The sequence below is a fragment of the Perca flavescens genome, chromosome 1 (genome assembly GCF_004354835.1).
Source record: "Perca flavescens isolate YP-PL-M2 chromosome 1, PFLA_1.0, whole genome shotgun sequence".
NCBI lineage: Eukaryota > Metazoa > Chordata > Actinopteri > Perciformes > Percidae > Perca > Perca flavescens.
This window is the reverse complement of record NC_041331.1, coordinates 27,938,371-27,958,234: the sequence shown is the minus strand read 5'-3', so window position 1 is coordinate 27,958,234 and position 19,864 is coordinate 27,938,371. Positions and strand designations below refer to the sequence as shown.

General features: G+C 40.0%; 1 protein-coding gene across 1 annotated transcript in view; it reads left to right on the top strand.

Moving 5' to 3' along the window:
• Window positions 1–19,864, top strand: part of LOC114552891 (CUB and sushi domain-containing protein 1) — a 351,480-nt gene that overhangs the window by 292,456 nt on the left and 39,160 nt on the right. Inside the window, exons 47-55 of the mRNA XM_028574019.1 lie at window positions 1,914–2,059; window positions 4,483–4,563; window positions 8,240–8,353; window positions 14,638–14,754; window positions 15,112–15,183; window positions 16,692–16,838; window positions 18,597–18,785; window positions 18,886–19,071; window positions 19,577–19,774. Of these exons, the coding sequence (XP_028429820.1) occupies window positions 1,914–2,059; window positions 4,483–4,563; window positions 8,240–8,353; window positions 14,638–14,754; window positions 15,112–15,183; window positions 16,692–16,838; window positions 18,597–18,785; window positions 18,886–19,071; window positions 19,577–19,774 (1,250 nt within the window). The remainder of the gene's footprint in view (window positions 1–1,913; window positions 2,060–4,482; window positions 4,564–8,239; window positions 8,354–14,637; window positions 14,755–15,111; window positions 15,184–16,691; window positions 16,839–18,596; window positions 18,786–18,885; window positions 19,072–19,576; window positions 19,775–19,864) is intronic.

Genomic DNA, 19,864 nt, shown 5'->3' with positions numbered 1-19,864 from the left:
ATAGCGCCCACTAATGGCCGATCTTTGCCAAATTTGGTACAGCGCCTCAGAACGCCATGCCGAACGAGCACCACAAATCTTGTGTTGATTGCTTTTACTGTGGCAGAGATATTGCAATTGCAAATTTCCCATTGAAATGCATTGAGAGAATTGGCGGGAAACAAATAAACATTGCTTATAGCGCCCCCTAAAGGCCAATCTTTGCCATATTTGGTACAGAGTATCGACGTCAGATGTCGAACAAGCACCTCAAGTTATTTGCTGATAACATTTATTTTGGCCGAGATATGATATGATATGTGTGTGGTAGCTAGCTAGGAAAATTAGTTTTGTTGTCAAATGCGCATACTTTAATGTAGCAAAATTTCTTCAATAACTTTTTGTCACGTCCATCTGGAGATGCTATCTACCAGGTTTCATGCAGATCGCTCGTACGGCCTAGGACGAGTTCGAAAAAATTTGGTTTTGCACATTGCGCAATATTGCGAAAAAACCTTTGCGCGGAAATGGGTTTGGCCTAGGGCTGGGCGATATGGTTGAAAACTGTATCACGATATAAGTTTTTCATATTGGTCGATATCGATAATTATTGATATTTTTTTATGACCTATTTAAAATAAGGACCAGGAGAAAAATATATTAAATTTAAACATTTTTATTTTAAACTTAACCCTGCTCTGATTATAATCCCCTCAGTTATAAAAGCAGAAATGTCAACACAACCATGGAAAACACTAAACTAATTAAAATGTAAACAGGTCTAAAATCCCAATGAACACTTAACAATTATCTCTTAACATTAAGGTGCAAAATTAAAGAATAAGTAAGAAATGCTTAATAAAGTGTCATAAAATAGTGCAAAGTGTTAGCTAAATATAAGAAACCTGAGAAGGAACTATTTTCTGCAGGTTTAGTGCTAGGTTGGTAACCTGGCTTCTGGACAGTGCCCAGCATGTCTGCCTCCGTTATTTCTTTGTAGCGTTTAGTAAGGCGCTGATGCAGAGTACCTCTCCATGGCGGTCTGATAAATTGGATGAGCTGTTATGAGATATAAACTTTTTGTAGTTGTAGCGCCCCCTAGTGACCAATTTTCGTAAAACGCATGGGGCACCTCCAGAAGGTCATGGCAAAGAGTAATCTAAAGTTTGGCGTTGATAGCATTTATTTTGGCTGAGATATGGCAAAGTTGGTGTTTTCATAGTCAGCTACACAAATTAGTTTGTGAGTTATATGCGCAATTTTTATCGTACAAAAAATCCTTTTATAACTTTTTGTCAGGTCAGTCTGGGGATGCTAGGTTCCACGTTTCGTGCAGATCGGTCGCACGGTCTAGGAGGAGTTCGAAAAAGTAGGTTTTGATAAATCGCGATTTTTCACGCATAAAAGTCTAGGCGGAAATGGGCGTGGCCTATATCACGTGATTCAGTTGGATCCAGGGAATGCGTGGATGTATGGTTTTTGAATGTCGGGTGTACGGTGTGGGAGTTATAGGACCAAACGCGTTTTTGTCTGCTATAGCACCACCATGTACGGTTTAGGCTGCAGTCGGAGTTTTAGGCGAAGAAGAAGAAGCGGAACAATAATAATCAGTAGAAAAACAATAGGGTTCCACGCTCCGCTGGAGACGTGAACCGCGTTGCCTTGCATTACGCGGTTCCCATGCCCCCTCGGGCTTGGACCCCTAAAAATATCGATTCTGGGGGAATGATTCCATTTTAAAAATTGTCACAAAAAAATCACGATACCTACATGAATCGATTTTTTTTTCCCACCCCTAATCCCCATAGTTATCTTTCTTCCAACTATTATGTGAATCTTTGTTTCTCTCACTCCATCACTCTGCTGCAATAGTGTAAAATGTATCCTGCTTCTAGTCATTGTCAGGTGCCTTTGTTCTCTCTCTCTGTATTTAGGGACGGCCCAGATACGTCTAGTCCTCAGCTGGGAGTCTTCAGTGGCAACACGGCATTAGAGTCGGCCTACAGTACCAGCCCAAAGGTCCTGATCCGTTTTCACTCTGACTTTTCAACTGGAGGGTTCTTCATTCTCAACTTCCATGGTACAGATACACACCCTCACACACATTTGCATACAGCATATACATTTACCTGTAGTATAAGTACACCCATATACTGTTAGTTTCAATTAGACACATATGAACGCACAGGTATAGCCACATATATACCAAGTGCCAAGTTTTTACACTGACAAAACTAGGCACCGCAACTTAATGCGGCACAGTGGCTCGGTGGTTAGCACTGCTGTCTCACAGCAAGTAGGCACTGCTGAGTACTGGGTTTGATCCCCAGTCCAATTCTTTCTGTGTGGAGTTTGCATGTTCTCCCACCATAAAGACATGCATGCTATGTAACACTGCACTGGCATTACACCTGGAGTTGGTCCCTGGACACTGGAGTATGGACTACTAAATGCAAAGGATACATTCCTTGTATGTGTAAATGTACTTTGCAAATAAAGGAAATATCACTATATATTATTATATCATAATGCACAAAGATGTTTTTTGTTTAAATATTTCAACATGCCATCTACTTTTGCAAATACCAAACTAATTTCCTCAATCAAAAATTACATATGGATATAGTCTTAGTATGAGTGTGGGTAATGCTTTGCAGGACCCATTTCCAATGCCACTTCCATAACAAGTGAATAGCAAAGACAGATTAGGTTAGAGGCCTTTCTACAGTAAAAAAAAAGGGTCTGAGAGAAATTCTAGAGCATGGCCACTTTGGCCACTTTTCTTCTTGCATTCTTTTCCATTGCTGTCTCCATTTCTAGTGCTACCATTTGTTAGACTAAATAAGTTCAGATCTCTGAAAAGGTCCATCTTATGGTTTTTCAGTGATATTTCTTTACCTCAACAGGAAACATTTTCCATGGTAGTAGTGTGTATCTTTTGGTGCAATACTATAGTCCTTGTGACAAAGGGTGCAACTCTACAGCCTGTTGCTCATGGTGTGCATTATTTTCTCTAATCTCAACTGTTTTTGAGGGAAACGTACAAAATATCTGCACATCTGTCTTTGATCAAAAGTTTAAAATATTATTTACTTTAAATACTACCTGTCTATCTGTTTCTTAAACTCAAAATATGTTTTTGTTTATGGAACCAGTGAATTATTATTTAGAAATATCATCCACCATCTAAGTTTTTCACTTTTTCACAAACCAGATTTTTCGCTCAATATTAAATAGAAAAAATGCAGTTTAAAGTTAAATAATAATGATGTTTTGTTATTGTTTGCCTATGTTTGTTATTCAAGTGACAAACCATTTATTGGCGAATGAATTAACCTTTAAAGTTCTTAGTGAATTAAATCATGTAGTGTTTCTTTGAACCCACAAGGCCACCCTGACGGACTCAGGACCATTTGTGAGACGTTCAGTTTATACTGAAATTATTACCTCTTCCAATGAGGCTATGTTTTCCATTTGGTTTGTCTGTATGTTTGTTTGTCTGTCTGTCAGCAGGATTACGGAAAAACTACCGGCTCGATTTTCATGAAACTTTGTGAAAGGGTGTAGAATAGCCCAAGAAAGAACCATTGCATTTTGGAGTGGATCATAATCATGAGGCGGATACACAAATTATTTTTAACATTGCGAGATAGGGCATTTGTGCTGCATTCATGTGGTGTTGGAATAATCGCAAAAATGAGTTACCGAGTAAGAAATTTTCGTGGGCATGCTTTGGTGGAGGTCTGCACTCTCTGAGTGCCCTTGAAGTATTATTGTATTCTTAATTATTTTTACTTTCAGTTAAATACATACTGTCCTGTTTTCTACATTTCCAGACTAGCATGAGTACAAGTGAATCATGCTGCCAAGGGACACATACTAGATTTATAATGTAATATTCATACTAGATAATAATAGCGTGTCAATTTACAGTTAACACGAGGTCACCCTCTAGATTTAGCATGTTCAGGACATGAACATGCACACTACACTATATGCAAAGCCTTAGTTCAGGTTTAGTGAACAGTGGCCACCCATTACAGTACATGGCAACTGGGACATTCTGAGGTAAAAAGTAACCTCATGTCAAAGTCATATCCCTTATAACGCCATGCTACAAGCGTAGCAGCCTCTAAAGAACTGCCTGGATATTTTAAATAATAAAGATCACTAATCATATCCACTGTCCCATTCTCCACATGGATGCTCTCTCCAAAAAGGCAACTGCACTGCTTGTTTTTAATGATGTCAATAAGCTCCGTTTAGCGACAGAATGAAGAGCAATGAAGCAACATCTTTGTTTTCTGTTTCTTATTTATTTGGTTTATGCACATTGATTTAAAAAAAATATAAAAGACACAAGTTTTTTTGTTATAACAATCAAACTCTTACAATCCCCCCAAATATGTTTTTCAAATGTCAATGCTTTAAAACTTCATTGTGTTTTTTTTTTTCAAGTGAAATCTAAGGTACCTTAATACAAATGTTTGTACCTTTCTCCAGCCTACCGTCTGAAGAAATGCCCTGCTCCCCCTGTTGTGGAGAATGCAGCGGTGATCTTTGAAGACGAAGACTTCCGGATAGGTAATAATCCTTATTAATAATATGGTATGACCCTTTGATACAGTAAAACATTGGTTGACAAGTATATTCTTTAAAATTAAAAAATATTTTCAACCTTATCTATTTTGGTACATCTTACGATCAAAAATGACTTGTACCTGACAGGACTGACAAACTACCTGATCAGGCATTTAGGAGGTCATTATGCTGCTGATTGTAAATTACTCCACTAATGGGCCACATTACTTTGTACATGCATAATCTAAATATAGCAGGCTAACGTTAGTCTGTCACTGTTAATTATATTTTGCTTTATCACTGAAGCTGAGCCACTTGCTCTCAGTAAAATCCATTTAGTGTACCACTGTGTGTGCATGTGTATCAGTAACACAGACAAAAACAGAGTAGCGATAGATTCACAAAAGACAATTATGTTATGCAAAACAAGTTCTTCATTTAAGATCTATGTCAGTTGCATCTCTCATTTGAGGTGTTTGGAGATGCTTAGCATAAACGGGCAAATAGCTGGCTTCATCAAAGAAAATATAAGCCTTCTGAAATCTTTAAAAAAAAGTCTTAATGGTATTTTCAGTACATTTGTACCTTTTTAGCTAGTCTCCAATTCATTTGAATACAACTTGATTTTATCCACAAGTGTGCGAAGCAACTTTATTATGAGTACCGCCTATTTGTGGTCATTAAATATAACTATAGCTTGAACTAACTGCTTATTTGTTTGCTGCATTGTTTGAATTGTGTTAAGTTTGGCTAAACACATCGTGGACCAGCCTCTCTCTACTTAATGTACTGTAGAGAAATGAAACACCAAATACTGTATGTCTCCCAAGAGTTTGAAAAACATCAATTTTGGGAGAAATAATCACTTGTCAAGTTTTCCATTTTCCCTCAGCTCTGTATTATGTGATTTGCTCAAAACATCTTACTCTTAGGTTTGATGACCTTTTAGATCAACAGGAGCTGTAATTTTGAAAAAAAGCAGACATTTCATACAACCACAGCTAGTCGCTGCTGGCAAAGTATACAATCATTTCTCTGCATTTTGAAATGTCAACTTTTTATGAATTCAGAAAAGTTAGTGGATTTTTGAGTGATTGGTTGAAATTGGGGATTTTGTGTGTCTTTTAAAGACACATTTACAGTGGTCACATTCCAGGGTCATGAAAGATTTAATTAGCCCTCATAGTGATATAAAAAAAATTTCATTAAAAGGGATCTGGCCAATTGGTCTGCGCTGCCGACATCGCTACAGTCCAGGATTGCTGTTGTTAAAATGAACATGGTTCCTCGTGTGAATTTCTTAAGTACAATGATCCCCTTACCCCCATCAATACATTTCTGGAAGAAACTTGATACCGTAATTCGGCAATATATTTGGAATAATAAACAACCTAGGCTAAAATAGTCTACCCTGCAACGTAACACAAACACGGGAGGTTTGGCCCTCCCCAACCTTAAAGTGTATCACAGAGCCTTTCAGCTACAGGCCCTTAGAGTGTGGATGGACCCCTCATCTACAGTTCCATGGAGAGAAATAGAGCAAAACCTCACTGGAAGTCTAAGACTGCAAGACCTTGCCTTTGCAGGTGTGTGTCCAAAAAAGTGTATGTTAGCCTATGGCCCTATTATCACCAACACATTGACCAACTTTAAACAGGTGGAGGAGCGACTACAATATACCAATAAGTGGCATTTGAATACCCCAATATGGCACAATGCACACTTAATATCTGGTTACAAGCCCTTTGCTGGTAACCAATGGAGTGACAGAGGTATTTATACTTTAGACCAGCTATTCAATGAGAAAGGTATGTTGAGGACCTGAGAGCTAGTTTTGAGATCACCAGGACATCCTTCTTCTTTTATCTTCGCTTAAGATCAGCCCTAAAATGTTATGGAATGCCATGGGGAAACAGTCTTGAGGCACACCCAGTCATTATATGGTTTGTTTATTTTCCTGTGATAGGATTAGTGTCAAGGATTTATGCCAAACTGATGCAAGTGTCCTTATGAGAACTTTCAATAGTGGGGAAATGAGAGCGACAGCTGAGCCCTGAGGGGAACGCATTCAGTTGGGAGACAGTTTGGGACAACATTTTGTTCCAAGAACCCAAATCACCAGCAGATCCACTTCCAAATATGTCATAGGGCATACTGGACTCCCCAGAAGAGATACGTCTCTAAAGTCATTCCAACTCCCTATTGCATGTTCTGTCAACCTGAACAAACTGGAACTTTTCTGCATATGGTCTGGGAGTGTGAACAGGTGCATGAGTTCTGGAATAAAACAACATCAATAATATCTGACGTGATAGGATGTCGAATTCCTACTGACGTTTGTTACTTAACGACGACTCTAAATTACACCTGCTTGGCAGACAGAGGGAGAGGGTTGGCGGTGGGTGAGGGTTTTTGTTCTTGTTCAGTTTGTATTTCTCTGTTTCTGTTCTGTATGTTTGCAAAAAAAAAAAAAAAAAAAAAAAAATTGATCTAAAAAATTGTCATTAATGTTGACAGTCTTGATTTATAAAGATGACGTCAAATAATTGCCACTTGCTGCACTACACCACAGTAGCACCAGGCCTGCACCTGTTCACAGCTAGAGTTAAGTCATGTTCTGTGACAGAGTAAAGACCAAAGGGAGCTAGCTTTTGATAATCATACATAGAAATCTCGCAAGCCGTCAGAAAATTTACTGTGAACCTGGCAAAGTGGAGTACCGCAGAGACATCCCTGGCTTTGTTGTCGGTCAATCTAATAGCCAATTATACAATCTGAGAACACGCTCAAAGAAACACTGAATGTTATTGTTTGTTCTGTTCAACAATTTAAAAGTCCATGCCCCATGCTGCGAGCTTGCGCACACTCTGCCTCCTGGGCAAAGTTTGAAGCATGCATTACATCTCCCTGACACATTTTAAGATGCCAGGTTTTGGGAATGTAAAACTCACAGTACATCCAGTCAAATGTTCTGACGGCTTGTGAGGTTTCTTTGTATGATTATCCCAAACTAGCTCCCTTTGGTCTTTACTCTGTCACAGAGAATGGCTTCACTCTTGCTGTGAACAGGTTCAGAACTGGTGCAGCTGTGATGTAGTGCAAATGGCAATTATTTGACGTCATCTTTAGAAATCAACACTCACTGTTGTATTTGTCTATGTCCTGTTAGGAAAAATATCTAATTATAATTTTTTTTATACATCAATATCAGGGCTAATAAAGTATTTCATGACTGTAAATGTTTATTTAAAAGGTCAAAAACTAAAAAATGTTAAGCCTGTCAAAATGGAGCAACAACATAGATATTATTTTGGAGCGCTCTACTTACAAATTAAATACCTTAAAGGTATTCATACAATACTCATATTACATTGAGAGAGTTATTGGTTGCTGTAAATGTTCTTCTTGTCTGTACTAGCTGTAAAGATATTCACTCCTTGCACAAATCAAATGTAATAGATGAGGACAAAGTCTTTGTTCCATGCGACAATGTACTCAGGCAAAGGAAATTTGACTCTATTCTCCCTAATCAGTCTTTTTAGCTCAAAATATCCTGGATATGTGACTTGCATGTAAAACTCTGAATCTACCTTTTGATGTCAATATGATTTGCCTCTGCAGAAACACATTAAATATAAAATATGGGATGACTTACAGGTTTTTTGTTTTTCTGCATTAGGTGATATTGTGAAGTACAGCTGTTTACCTGGATACACACTGGTCGGAAAGGCAGAGCTGATGTGTAAACTCAATTCCCATTTGCTTTTTGAAGCCCCGGCCCCAACATGTCAAGGTAATGCAGTCCAAGTCCGGAACCATATACACAACTTACTGTATGTGTATGTCTATTTGATAAGCATATGGTGATGCTGTATCAAAATGGTTTGAATCTATAGTTAACTTCAGTTGCGTTGTTTAAATATTTTCCTCATATAAATCTGAATACATTTGTCCTCACAACTAAATATCAAAATTATACTTTACCAATCCTTGATTTATAGTTTATAGTATGTTGGAGCATTTCTCTGATGTAAGCATTAAGAGCGTAGCTTGTGTTCTGTTAAAGTGAATGTACTGTATGTGTACTCTTGTTTTATATTTGTCTGTTGAACAGAAATCTATGTATGCTAACATTGCACATAAAATAATAACTTGAGAATGGTATAGTATAATCACGTCAAAAACTGTCAAAACACCTTTTCATTAAAACAGTACCCCAGCGATTAACAATTGCACTTCAAAATCAATACATGATGAGATATTCTCACATTTAATAAAACTCGAACTCCAAAACTTCCCAATCCTACACTTTCCATAATAATAATAATATTATAACTTAAGGCGTCTTTTTGTTAGATCCTGCCTGCCTGGTAAGGAACCACATCTTTCCATGGCCCCAATTCTTTTGACAAAGTTTTCTCAAGAGCCATAGGAGATATTTCACACAGATGTTACACTTCATTAGCCCTCTAAATTATACTCCACATGAATAGTCAGCTGATTTAAATCATAGTCTTGAAAATATCTTACAGTTTTTAAAAAAAAACACCCACCCATTGTTCCATAGCACTCATAGTCAGTAAATCATATAAACATTATACAGAATTTCAGATCCTAATAGATGAAAATAATTTTATCTCATCAGGGTCTGGAGTACATTTTTGCAAAATGGTGGTAAATATTTACCGTAATGGTTCCAATGTGTTCTATTAATTGAAAATATCACCTTAATGGAATTTCACTTTATGAGGTTTTTTAACATTAATAAGCATTCCCCCAGCCTGTCTATGGTCCCCCAGTGGCTAGAAATGGTGATAGGTGTAAACTGAGCCCTGGGTATCCTGCTCTGCCTTTGAGAAAATGAAAGCTCAGATGGACCGATCTGGTTACCTGCCCTTTCTCTGCTTTGCCCGCCCAGAAAATTTGGCCCATCCATGAAAGAGAGACATCATGGCTTTCAAACAAGCAAAGTAGCAATTGGTCAAGGCCACACCCCCACCCTCCACCTTGCCCACCCCTCTCTCCTCCTCAATAGCTACATACACAGAAATGGCACATGCTAAGAAAAGCTCATTGTGGGACTGGCTCTAGTGGCTGTAATTCTGCACTAAGGCTGAATTTCGGGAAAGAGACTTAAGATACTAGCGGACCACTAAGGCCTATATAAAAGCATCCAAAGAGCACCATGTCATGGGACCTTTAAAACCCACATCTTCTTACCTGGATTACTCTCAAAATTTTGGCTCAACCTGCATTGAAGAACTTTGAACACCCTCTCAATATTTATATAACTTTATATAATTTATTTATTTTTATAACTATTTAACTGAAATGGTTATCAGAAATAAATTATTTTAAAAAAGACTAAAATGTTTTGACTAAAACTTGACTAAGATATTGAGTTCTGTTTTGACTAAAACTAGACTAAAATGACTGACTGATGAGACTTTTAGTCGACTAAAACTTGACTAACAAAAAAAGATATGTGAATGATTAAATATGACTAAAACTAACAAGGACATTTGGCACAAGACTAAGACTAAATTAAAAATAGGTGACAAAATGAACACTACACCTAGTCCAGGGAGACGCCAGCCACCCTCCTGAGGATCCCATTTTGGCCACTTGTACCAGGGATCTCCTTCTTTTGGTCATGACCCATCCTTCATGACCATAAGTGAGGGTAGGAACAAAAACAGTAGATCGAGAGCTTTGCCTTTCTCTCTTTTCGTCACAGCAGTGCGGTAAAGGTAATGTAATACTGCCTCAGCTGCGCCGATTCTCCGGCCAATCTCCTGCTCCATTTTTCCCTCACTTGCGAAGAAGACCCCAAGGTACTTGAGCTCCTTCACTTGGGGTGAGGACTCATTCCATACCCGGAGTAGGCACTCCATGGGTTTTCTGCTGAAAAGCATGGCCTCAGATTAAGATTAAGTGCTGGTCCTTATCCTAGCCATTTCACACTCGGCTGTGAACTGATCCAGTTAGTGCTGAAGGTCACGGACTGATGATGCCATCAGGACCACATTATCTACAAAAAGCAGTGATGAGATCACCAGCCCAACACATGCCCACCACGTCTACGCCTTGATGTCCTGTCCATGAATATCACAAACAAGTTTGGTGGCAAAGCGCAGCCCTGGCGGAGGCCAACCCTCACCTGAAAAGAGTCTGACTTACTCCAGAGAACCCAGACACAGCTCTCACATTGGATGTATGAGGGATGTATGAGGGATTAGCCCTGAAAAGGGACCCCTTCACCCCATACTCCCACAGCACCTCCCACAGTATCTCCCAGGGGACCCGGTCATACGCCTTCTCCAGATCCACTAAACACGTTACTCCCAGGCCCCCTCCAGGATCCTTGCAAGAGTGAAGAGCTGGTCTGTTGTTCCACAACCAGTGTTGGGAAGGATACTTTCAAAACGTATTCCGTTACAGTATACAGAATACATGCCCAAAAATTTAATTTGTAACGTATTCCGTTATATTACTCAATCTGAGTAACGTATTTTGAATACTTGGATTACTTCCACATTGAATTGCATTTTATAAGTGTAGGAATGCAGCCATCAAATCCTGCTTACCAAACAGGCCTATTTTGGTGTGTTTTTCTGTTCCAACTGTCTGAATGTGTTAGGCCCAATGTCTCCCTGAAAGTGCAATATATTATAATTTGCTGTAGAGGAACAAAGACTATAAGAGTATGTTTATGCAAAAAATGTTTTGCTTGGTTAAAAAAGAAGAATTTACCAATTTTTCAAATTTTTCTAAGCTACCACAAGCTAATTTTAGCTAACGTTAGCTAGCATGTCAAACAGGGCTAGTCAGTCTTTCAACGGCTCTGGGGCTAGTAAAGCCACATGTCAACTAAGCAGGTAGCTACCTGATACAACCATAAAATAGCAAGGGGACCAGTAAAACTACAGCAGACGACTACCCCTGGCTAATTAAAAATATAACTTACTTTAAGATGCTTCTTCAGGTTGGAGGTTGGAGTCTTTTGACGCTGAAAGGAGGTTGGTTGCTTGAGGGTTGCACTGCACAGTTATATTTCGTTATAACCCCTTCTCTTTCTTTAATGTGAAATGCTGTTTGAATTTCCAAGATAGAAACGCATTCTTGCCCTGGCTCTGTTGTGCCGGTTCTGGCTCCATCTCTACCTCTAGCTCCTGCTGCTCCTCTTCCAACTCCATTGTGACTTATCACACAAATAGCAATTTTTTTTCGTTTTCATATTGGGGCTTCTGGGAAAGAATGCTGGCGTGTCATCTAAGACAGCCCTTCCACACCCAGAGCTGGTTATTGTTATAGACAATCCATGACTAGCACAGAAGTCTAACAGGTACAGATCAGGGAGGCACCCAACCCCAGTGGTTCCTCCCACAGGTGTGGGGCCCGTGGGATGCAGAGGGGGGTGCCACCTACCTTCTTCGGGCTGTGCCCGGCCAGGTCCCGTGAGGAAAGCCGATACACCAAAAAACATTCAAACTTTAAAACTATAAAATGTTGTGCCAAGGTGAATCAAACACTTTATTAAAAAAATAAATAGCAGAAATGCATTCAGAATAGGGATCTTACTGATCAACCGTTAACCAACAAATCAAATTTTAACCGATTAATACGATAGTTACTTATTGTAACTCCAGATTCTATGAGTATAGGCGTAGCCCTCTAAGAGCTGTTGCTATTGGGTTAATCCCTTTGCGTATGCGCAGTCGTGAAGATTTCTTTTGCGCCCTTGTGCCCTGCACGGGCCTCTATTACGTCCGCAGTTACTGTATATCACAGTTGCGCAACCATAGAACTGCTCCCAACATCAGCATTTTTCTTCAGCCAATGTTGGTGAAGCAGGTGGCCTGAATCGCCGTGTGTAAAACATATTGAGATAACGCGCGTACCGGGCAAAGTCTGTGAGATGCCTCCTCCGCGTTGTTGCTATGAGGCGGAGGGAAAAAACCCTTGAGGGAGAACATCCTCAACCAAAAGGAGCTAGTTAAAACTTTTGGTGTAAAAGAAGGGTTTGGCTGTAAAGTGGCCACGCTCCTGTCCCCCTTAATGGAGAGGCAGGACGGTGAAACCGACAGCGCATGAATCACTCACCCTCTTAGCCAACGTCAAGGTGAGGAGAAGCACTGTTTTCAGTGACAGCATCCTGAGAGAGGCGTGTGCCAGAGGTTTCCCCAAAGCTCGGAGCACCAGGGCTAAGTCCCATTGGGGTGGGAAAGAGCGCACAACGGGTTTCTGTCTGATAGGTTGGAAATTTCAGCAGGCAGGTGTTCTAAGGTATTTCATCTATTCTAAGAAGCTTCCATATACGTATTAGTTTTGAGGTAACATTGTCCCACAGAAACAAATAGACTGGAACGTGTGAATCTATTAGAAGTATCTTCCATATAAGGATTAGTTTGAAGTTTGAAGTTCAGCGTACACGGGTACGCGCGGTCAGTGAAGCAAGCATGGACCTGGTTTTGGGGAGATGGCGGTGTGTGCTTCAATCGGCCGAAAAAAGGGGGCCGTTGGAAGCGGGATGGAGGCCCAGCTCTGCCGCCATGGTGGGACTGCCGTCTATCTCCCGGGAGAGGGGAATGCTACTCGGCATTCACACAGGTCGAGAACAAAAACCTAGCGGTGGGCAGGGAGCCTGCCTACTGCGGAGGAGAGAAAAGGAGAAAGCTGCAGTGTGTTGCTCCCCTCCTGGAACGGAGACAGTCGCCATGGCGGGGACTCCGTAATCCTCCATCGTTACGAGTTCCAGTCCTCCCAACAGGGAGGAGGGAGAGCCGGCAAGGGAATCGTCCTCAGGGGATTGAGTCAGCGGACTCATGCCCGCCAAATCGGTCCCCTCCCCGGCTGTCTGGGTGTTGCCGCTGGTGGTATCCTTACCTTACCCGACTGTCCACTCAGCTGCCATCATCTGCTGCTTCAGTTTCTCTGGCGGTAACCGGCTAGCCCGGCAAACGGTGTCGAGGCACACCTCGCAGCTCGGGTGGAGGGCTGGCGGCAGGATATAGCCGGTCCGTGGTCGGTACATGGCGGACACCGCTATTCTTCAAAGTCTTCAAACTGCTTGTCACTGAAGAAAAATAGGGAGCAGTTCGATGGTCGCGCAACAGTGATATACAGTAACTGCGGATGTAATAGAGGCCCATGCAGGGCACAAGGGCGCAAAAGAAATCTTCACGACATGGGCGAAGGGATTAACCCAATAGGGACAACTCTTAGAGGGGGAAGCCTATACGAAATACAACTATCAGTTAAATGGTTAAAACAATATTATTTAAAAAAATCTATCTTTATTAGCAATCCATATTCAGGACAATTTCATCCCATTTGCACTGACAAATCTATTCCACTAATTCAATAATAAACATAATTCAAAAGTTGTTGATATGTTTATTCAGTAGTACAGCAGTTAATTGAGGCATGCACATGACTTTTGTTTGTAGGACTCAAGAGACCTCAGGAAAGAAGCACAGTTTCAGTTAGCAACAATAACATATCCACACAGGGAAATGCTGGTGGCAGCTCCTGGTATTTCTAGGAAGTAATGCTCTTTTTAATGAATTCTTCAGTTGAAGAGAGGCTCAGCCTTTTCTATGAACAGAGTGTCCTTTCCATTATAGAGCAGGAGCAAAAGAAGCCAGCACTCTTATACGAGGACATGCAACCAAAGTGCTCCCCCACACGAGAGTCAGAGTTCAGCTCCTTTTTTGAAATCCTGTAAACAAGAAGACTGGGAGAGGCTTTTTGCTCAAAGCTAATGTATAGGCTCATTCATTGGGCAAGTGGCATGTGGCCTTTAGATTCCACACATTCAGTCTTAGACCCAACATGACCCCTACGCATGAAAGCAAGTTGTATAAAATGCACATTTCCAAAGGTTGGCTCTTTTGGCACGTGTATTGGAGAAAGGATACAGATTATGGAAGTCGGTAGGTAAACAAGAATGGATGGATTGAAAGGACGCAAATTGGAAAAGGGAGTTGCTAGAAGCTAGAAATGTACAAAAGAAAACTCTGAAAAGTTTTCACTGTTTTGAACATTCTGACTGGCTTTTGTCTATTACCCCTCCAGCCCAGTGCCCAGCCAATGAAGAGCGGTCTTCGTCATCAGGAGTGATACTAAGCCCTGGGTTTCCTAGCAACTACCCAAACAGCCAGACATGCTCCTGGCTGCTTCATATGGTTCCAGGTACAGGGTGTACAGGGGGATGCAACCAGAATGTTTCTAGACTGCTGTTTGTATGTGTAGGGTAAGGGTTATGTGTGAGAGAGTGAAACATTCATGCGTGTGTACTTTTTTATTTGTGTGTGCATGTTGTACAGTGTGAGAGACTGTCTGTATGTAACGGTGACCGTATGTACAATGTATGGAAGTGTCGGTACTGTAAATTACAGAATGTGTCATGCTTGCAAGGCTGTGTGCGCATATGTGCATCTGCTTCAAGCTTAAATATGTATAAAGGTGCAATTGTGTGTCTGGTACTCTTTATATTACATATTGCAGATTTTTGGATGTCTTTGTCAATAATTTTGTCTTGTTTCCCAGGTTACACCATCAATATTTATGTAGAGATGTTCCACAGCGAAAAACAGTTTGATGAACTGGAGATTTTTGATGGTATACAAAACTTTTCCTCTCTATTTTTCCTACACCTACACACACACTCACACACACACACACATACTCACATGCAGATTAAATTTATGTTTGTTTGTGAAAAGTAGTTTAACAAGATGCACAACACTTAATTCTCATTTGTGGTGTTGGGAATTTTCCCCGCAGGAGTCCCAACTAGGTTGTGTAACAGTAAATTTGAAAGTGTTCAGATCAGATCGTGCGTGTGTGTGTGTGTGTGTGTGTGTGTGTGTGTGTGTGTGTGTGTGTGTGTGTGTGTGTGTGTGTGTTTGAGGTGTGAATCTTCACTGATCTCCCGATTTGATTACGATTATCATGTCAGCGATTCAATTCGATATCTCGATGCATCACGATGCGTCAAATAAATTTTTCTATTAAAGCCATACAGGATATTTAATTCATAACTTTTCAAGCTTCAAAAACAAAATATTCTGCAGTGCTCTAATACTAAATAAATTGGATACATAAAACTACAGCACTGAGCACATGGCACTTCCTGAATGTGCAAAACATAACAGAATATGTAAACAGAAATGTTGTTAGGCCTACATTAAATTGTAAACAGAAATAATTGATTATGAGCCTATTATCATCCATGTCCACGATTCGATGCATCGATTATTTGATTAATTTCAACACCTCTAGTGTGTGTGTGTGTGTGTGTGTGTGTGTGAAATGTAACTTTCTTCTTTTTATTTATTAATTTTATTGACATTACATATTGTTATATAACTTTATAAAACCAGTGACAACTAACAGTGTTTTGTTTGGATATTTGCTAGTACCCACATCTTAGTTTGTAAAACAGCAAACATCATAACAAGCCATCAAAACTTAAATAATATCTCACTAGCTTTTGAAATATGTGATTTGTATTGGAATCCACAAGCAAGGATGAGCATATATGCTACTAATATGTGTATCCCGCTTAGCTCTGTCTATTTGTATTTATCTTGCCTGGTGCTAAACAGACTGTAGCTGTGTTTGATGTTGCAGACATCAATGGCATCATTGTGGCGTAGGCGGCTGTGACTAGAGTTGTTTCTGAACTTACTTCGGGCTCCATCCACTGCCAAGTTCAAACAGACATTAGCACAGGTGGAGAGTTGTGGTCTATAAAGTTGAGAGGGAACTAAACAATATGCTTCAATCAGAATCATGTACCACAAGAAATTTGGAGGTATTTAGCAACTTAATGATGCTGTCACCTTCATGGGCTGCATATCTCAGCAACAATAAAACACTGTCTGACTGCAGCATGTTGTTCATCTCCAGCTTAGGTTAGGTTAATATTCATCTGGGGGATTGTAAGATGATTGGAATTTGTAAATTTACTGATACAGATGTGAAAAAGTGATTTCCCCCAACACACACACAGACCACTAAACAAAATGACATATTGTACATGCATGTGTATACATAAGAACATACAAATATACCGTATACTGTACACACAACAGTTCTGAAATGTCATTCATTTGTTTCTCTAGGATCCTCAGGGCAGAGCCCTTTGCTTGTTGCTCTCAGTGGTAACCACTCATCTCAGCTAAACTTCACATCTAAAACAAACCAGCTCTACCTACGATGGTCCACTGACCATGCAACCAACAAGAGAGGATTCAAGATACGATACTCAGGTACATATAATATCTTTCATTTTGTATGAATCATTTTATTTGTCACTCTGTTTATAATCAGCTCGTTATGTTATCATTAGAGAATAATATCAGCAAAATCAAACACAAGTTATCTCTCTATCCATTTAAAAGCTTCAAGATGTCTGTTTACTTGTCAGTCTGTATCTATCAACATATTTTTTCAGTTTAAGTTATGTGCAATTATGTGCATTACTTGAATGTCAGGGAGGAAAGCTACAGATTTTTCTTTTAAGAAAATGAGTGTCCTACCATGTCAAACAGTTGTCTCCTCTGCTTTATCTCTGCTTTCGCACACATTTGAATTTAAATTGTACCCATCCTAATGTGTTGACAAAGCTTTGACTAATGTTAGCTGAAGTGATTTGGCTCTAATAGCTAACCCCCAACGCCTTTCTTATCATGAAAATGAATTGATGCATCAAGGATGTAGGTACTGTACCTAAGCCACGATCATTTAGAAGACAGTCCTAATTGGAAGTATTCTTATTAATGTATCAGGCTAATAAAGAGTCCACTTTGTTAATTTGACAATTTGTTTCAGATTGAGTGTAGTATCTCTATCTATCTGCACGTTCTTGCCAACACTGGTGTTCTGATCATTTGCTTTGTTTGATTCTGGTTGAGAGGTTTTTCAGCTGTCCCCTTCATCATGGTTTTTAACTTGTGGAGAGTTTGTTAAAGATGAGCACCAATTTCAGTAATAGAAAATACAATTTACAGTGACACTGATCCTGTTTGGACTTGAGAGGAGTCAGTCGGTCTCTTGGCTCTCTATACTGAAAGAAATATGTGATATATTTTAGTCTGTGGGATTTATCAGCACGATGGCCTGAAGTAATAGTGTTGTCTTTTCCCCATGGTGTTGTATTGCCCTGACAACGGCAGCTATACAGAGAACAGCAATTTATAGTTGAGACTTGGCATTCAGATGAAACTGCCTCAACAAGCCAGTTCATGTCCGTTTATTAGAATGATCAACATTCAGTAGTAAGGAACGGAAGGACTGCACCTTCATCCCCTCACTGAATATTCCTGCGACCAAAGAATGATCATGTTAGAGAAAAATGGAATGATAAGATATAAAATTAGTGTTGCAGATAGAACATATTTTAGATTTTTTGAGCCGATAGAGTGAGCAAAAGAGAGGCCATATGACTCATTGGGGAGAGGGAGACATAAGATACTTCTTGGAATGAAAGTTTATGGATGAAAAGGAAAATTACTGTGATTCTATTGTCCTAACTGGAGTGGCAAAGTAATTCCACCTATGTGAAGCCAAAAGGGAGAAGAGCCTAGACCAGGTGGAGAAATGACCACACCGGACAGGAAAAGGAGAGCCAGGTGGCTCATTGTGGGGTGTTCTGCTGAATGTTTAGATTGTTCTCTATGCTATAGCAGTTATGCTTTTACACAGAAGACACAGACATTGCATTAGTATTTGCTACCAGTTTTCGAGAATTCTGTTTGTGTTAGTAACTTGTTCACAGTTTGATTTTTAATCACTAAATTGTTGTTAGCTGTATTGCCAGAAGGGACATAGATGATATTGCGTATGTCTTTATTCAAAAATGCCTGGTATTGGATGAATTAGTGCCATATTGTTTCCAGACAACCCATGGAGCTAACCCCTCAATTAGACTGGTAATTGGTAGAGTTTTCTGTGAAGTGAGAACACAGAGAAATGCCTTTTATTAAATAGTTATTCCTCTGTTTTTCTTTGTATCTATATTCCTCAAGCTGCCTACTGCAGCATTAATGATCCTCCAGTGAATGGTGGCGTGGTCAACCGAACCAAACTCCGTCCGGGTAGCAGACTTCAGTTCTATTGTAACCGTGGTTACCGTATGATAGGCTCAAGCAATGCCACTTGCAGGCTCCACCCCAATGGGCTTTTCCAGTGGGATACACCACCACCTTTTTGTCAAGGTAACATTTTAAACACATTCTTTAAAAAAGTTGACAAGCATAAAAATGGTGCAGTTTGAGAAGGATTCCCCTTGGACACTTTCTCTTTGTGATGTGGCAGCTGTCTCATGTGGAATCCCTCAGTCACCGGGCAATGGCAGCTTCCATGCTAACCAATACACCGTTGGTAGCCATGTCAGCTACCACTGTAACTATGGTTTCCACCTTGATCCTGGTGCTCAAACGTCAGCCGTGTGTTTGGAGGATGGCAGCTGGAGTAACGCTGCCTCAGCCCCCAGATGCCTACGTAAGTTGACAAAAATCGTAAACAATTAAGGTCCACTTACTAGCTATTTCCTGAGCTTTTCACCACATCGCACAGTCTTCCTCAGTGGACGGAGTGGAGTTTGCTCCGTTTTCATGGTTGTCATGCTGTTTTCATGACATGACAACGAAGGAAGACCATGACAGGCAGTTGAAAGCTCTGGAAAAAGCTAGGAAGTGGATCTTGAGTTACTATTTTCTTTTATCAAACTACTGTTCCCAAGGTCAAGAGTAAAAATTCAGTTTTCATTCTGAAAATGTATAAATAAATTCTGGTGGTGATCACATATATAGAGTATAAGATTATAGATTTATATAATTTATTATGTATGATGTGTAGATTATAGAGGTTCAGGTGCTATTTAGTGTTGGCATGTATGTAAACTAAAACCATAGTAAACAGCTTATGGTTAAGGACCCAAAAGAAGCTTGAAAACCTTAATTGAATGTTTCATTTAATTGTAATTAGATTAAATTTTATTTTCCAGCCATCCACTGCCCCAGCATTGAGGGCACCTTGTCAGATCATATGACCTCCCGCCTGCTCTCTGGTAGGTTGGGAGAGTTTGGTTCTATGGTGATGCTGGAATGCTCAACAGGGTACTATTTAGGCGTGGGACATCGGACTCTTTGCTGCCTTGCCAACGGAACCTGGGAGGGGTCGGATGACCTAGCCACATGCAAAAGTAAGTATTTCAATTTTCAATTTCTTTATTTTTGAAAGGGAACAGTGAACATTAATCAACATTGAAACAATGTTGAACAAATGTTCCCGA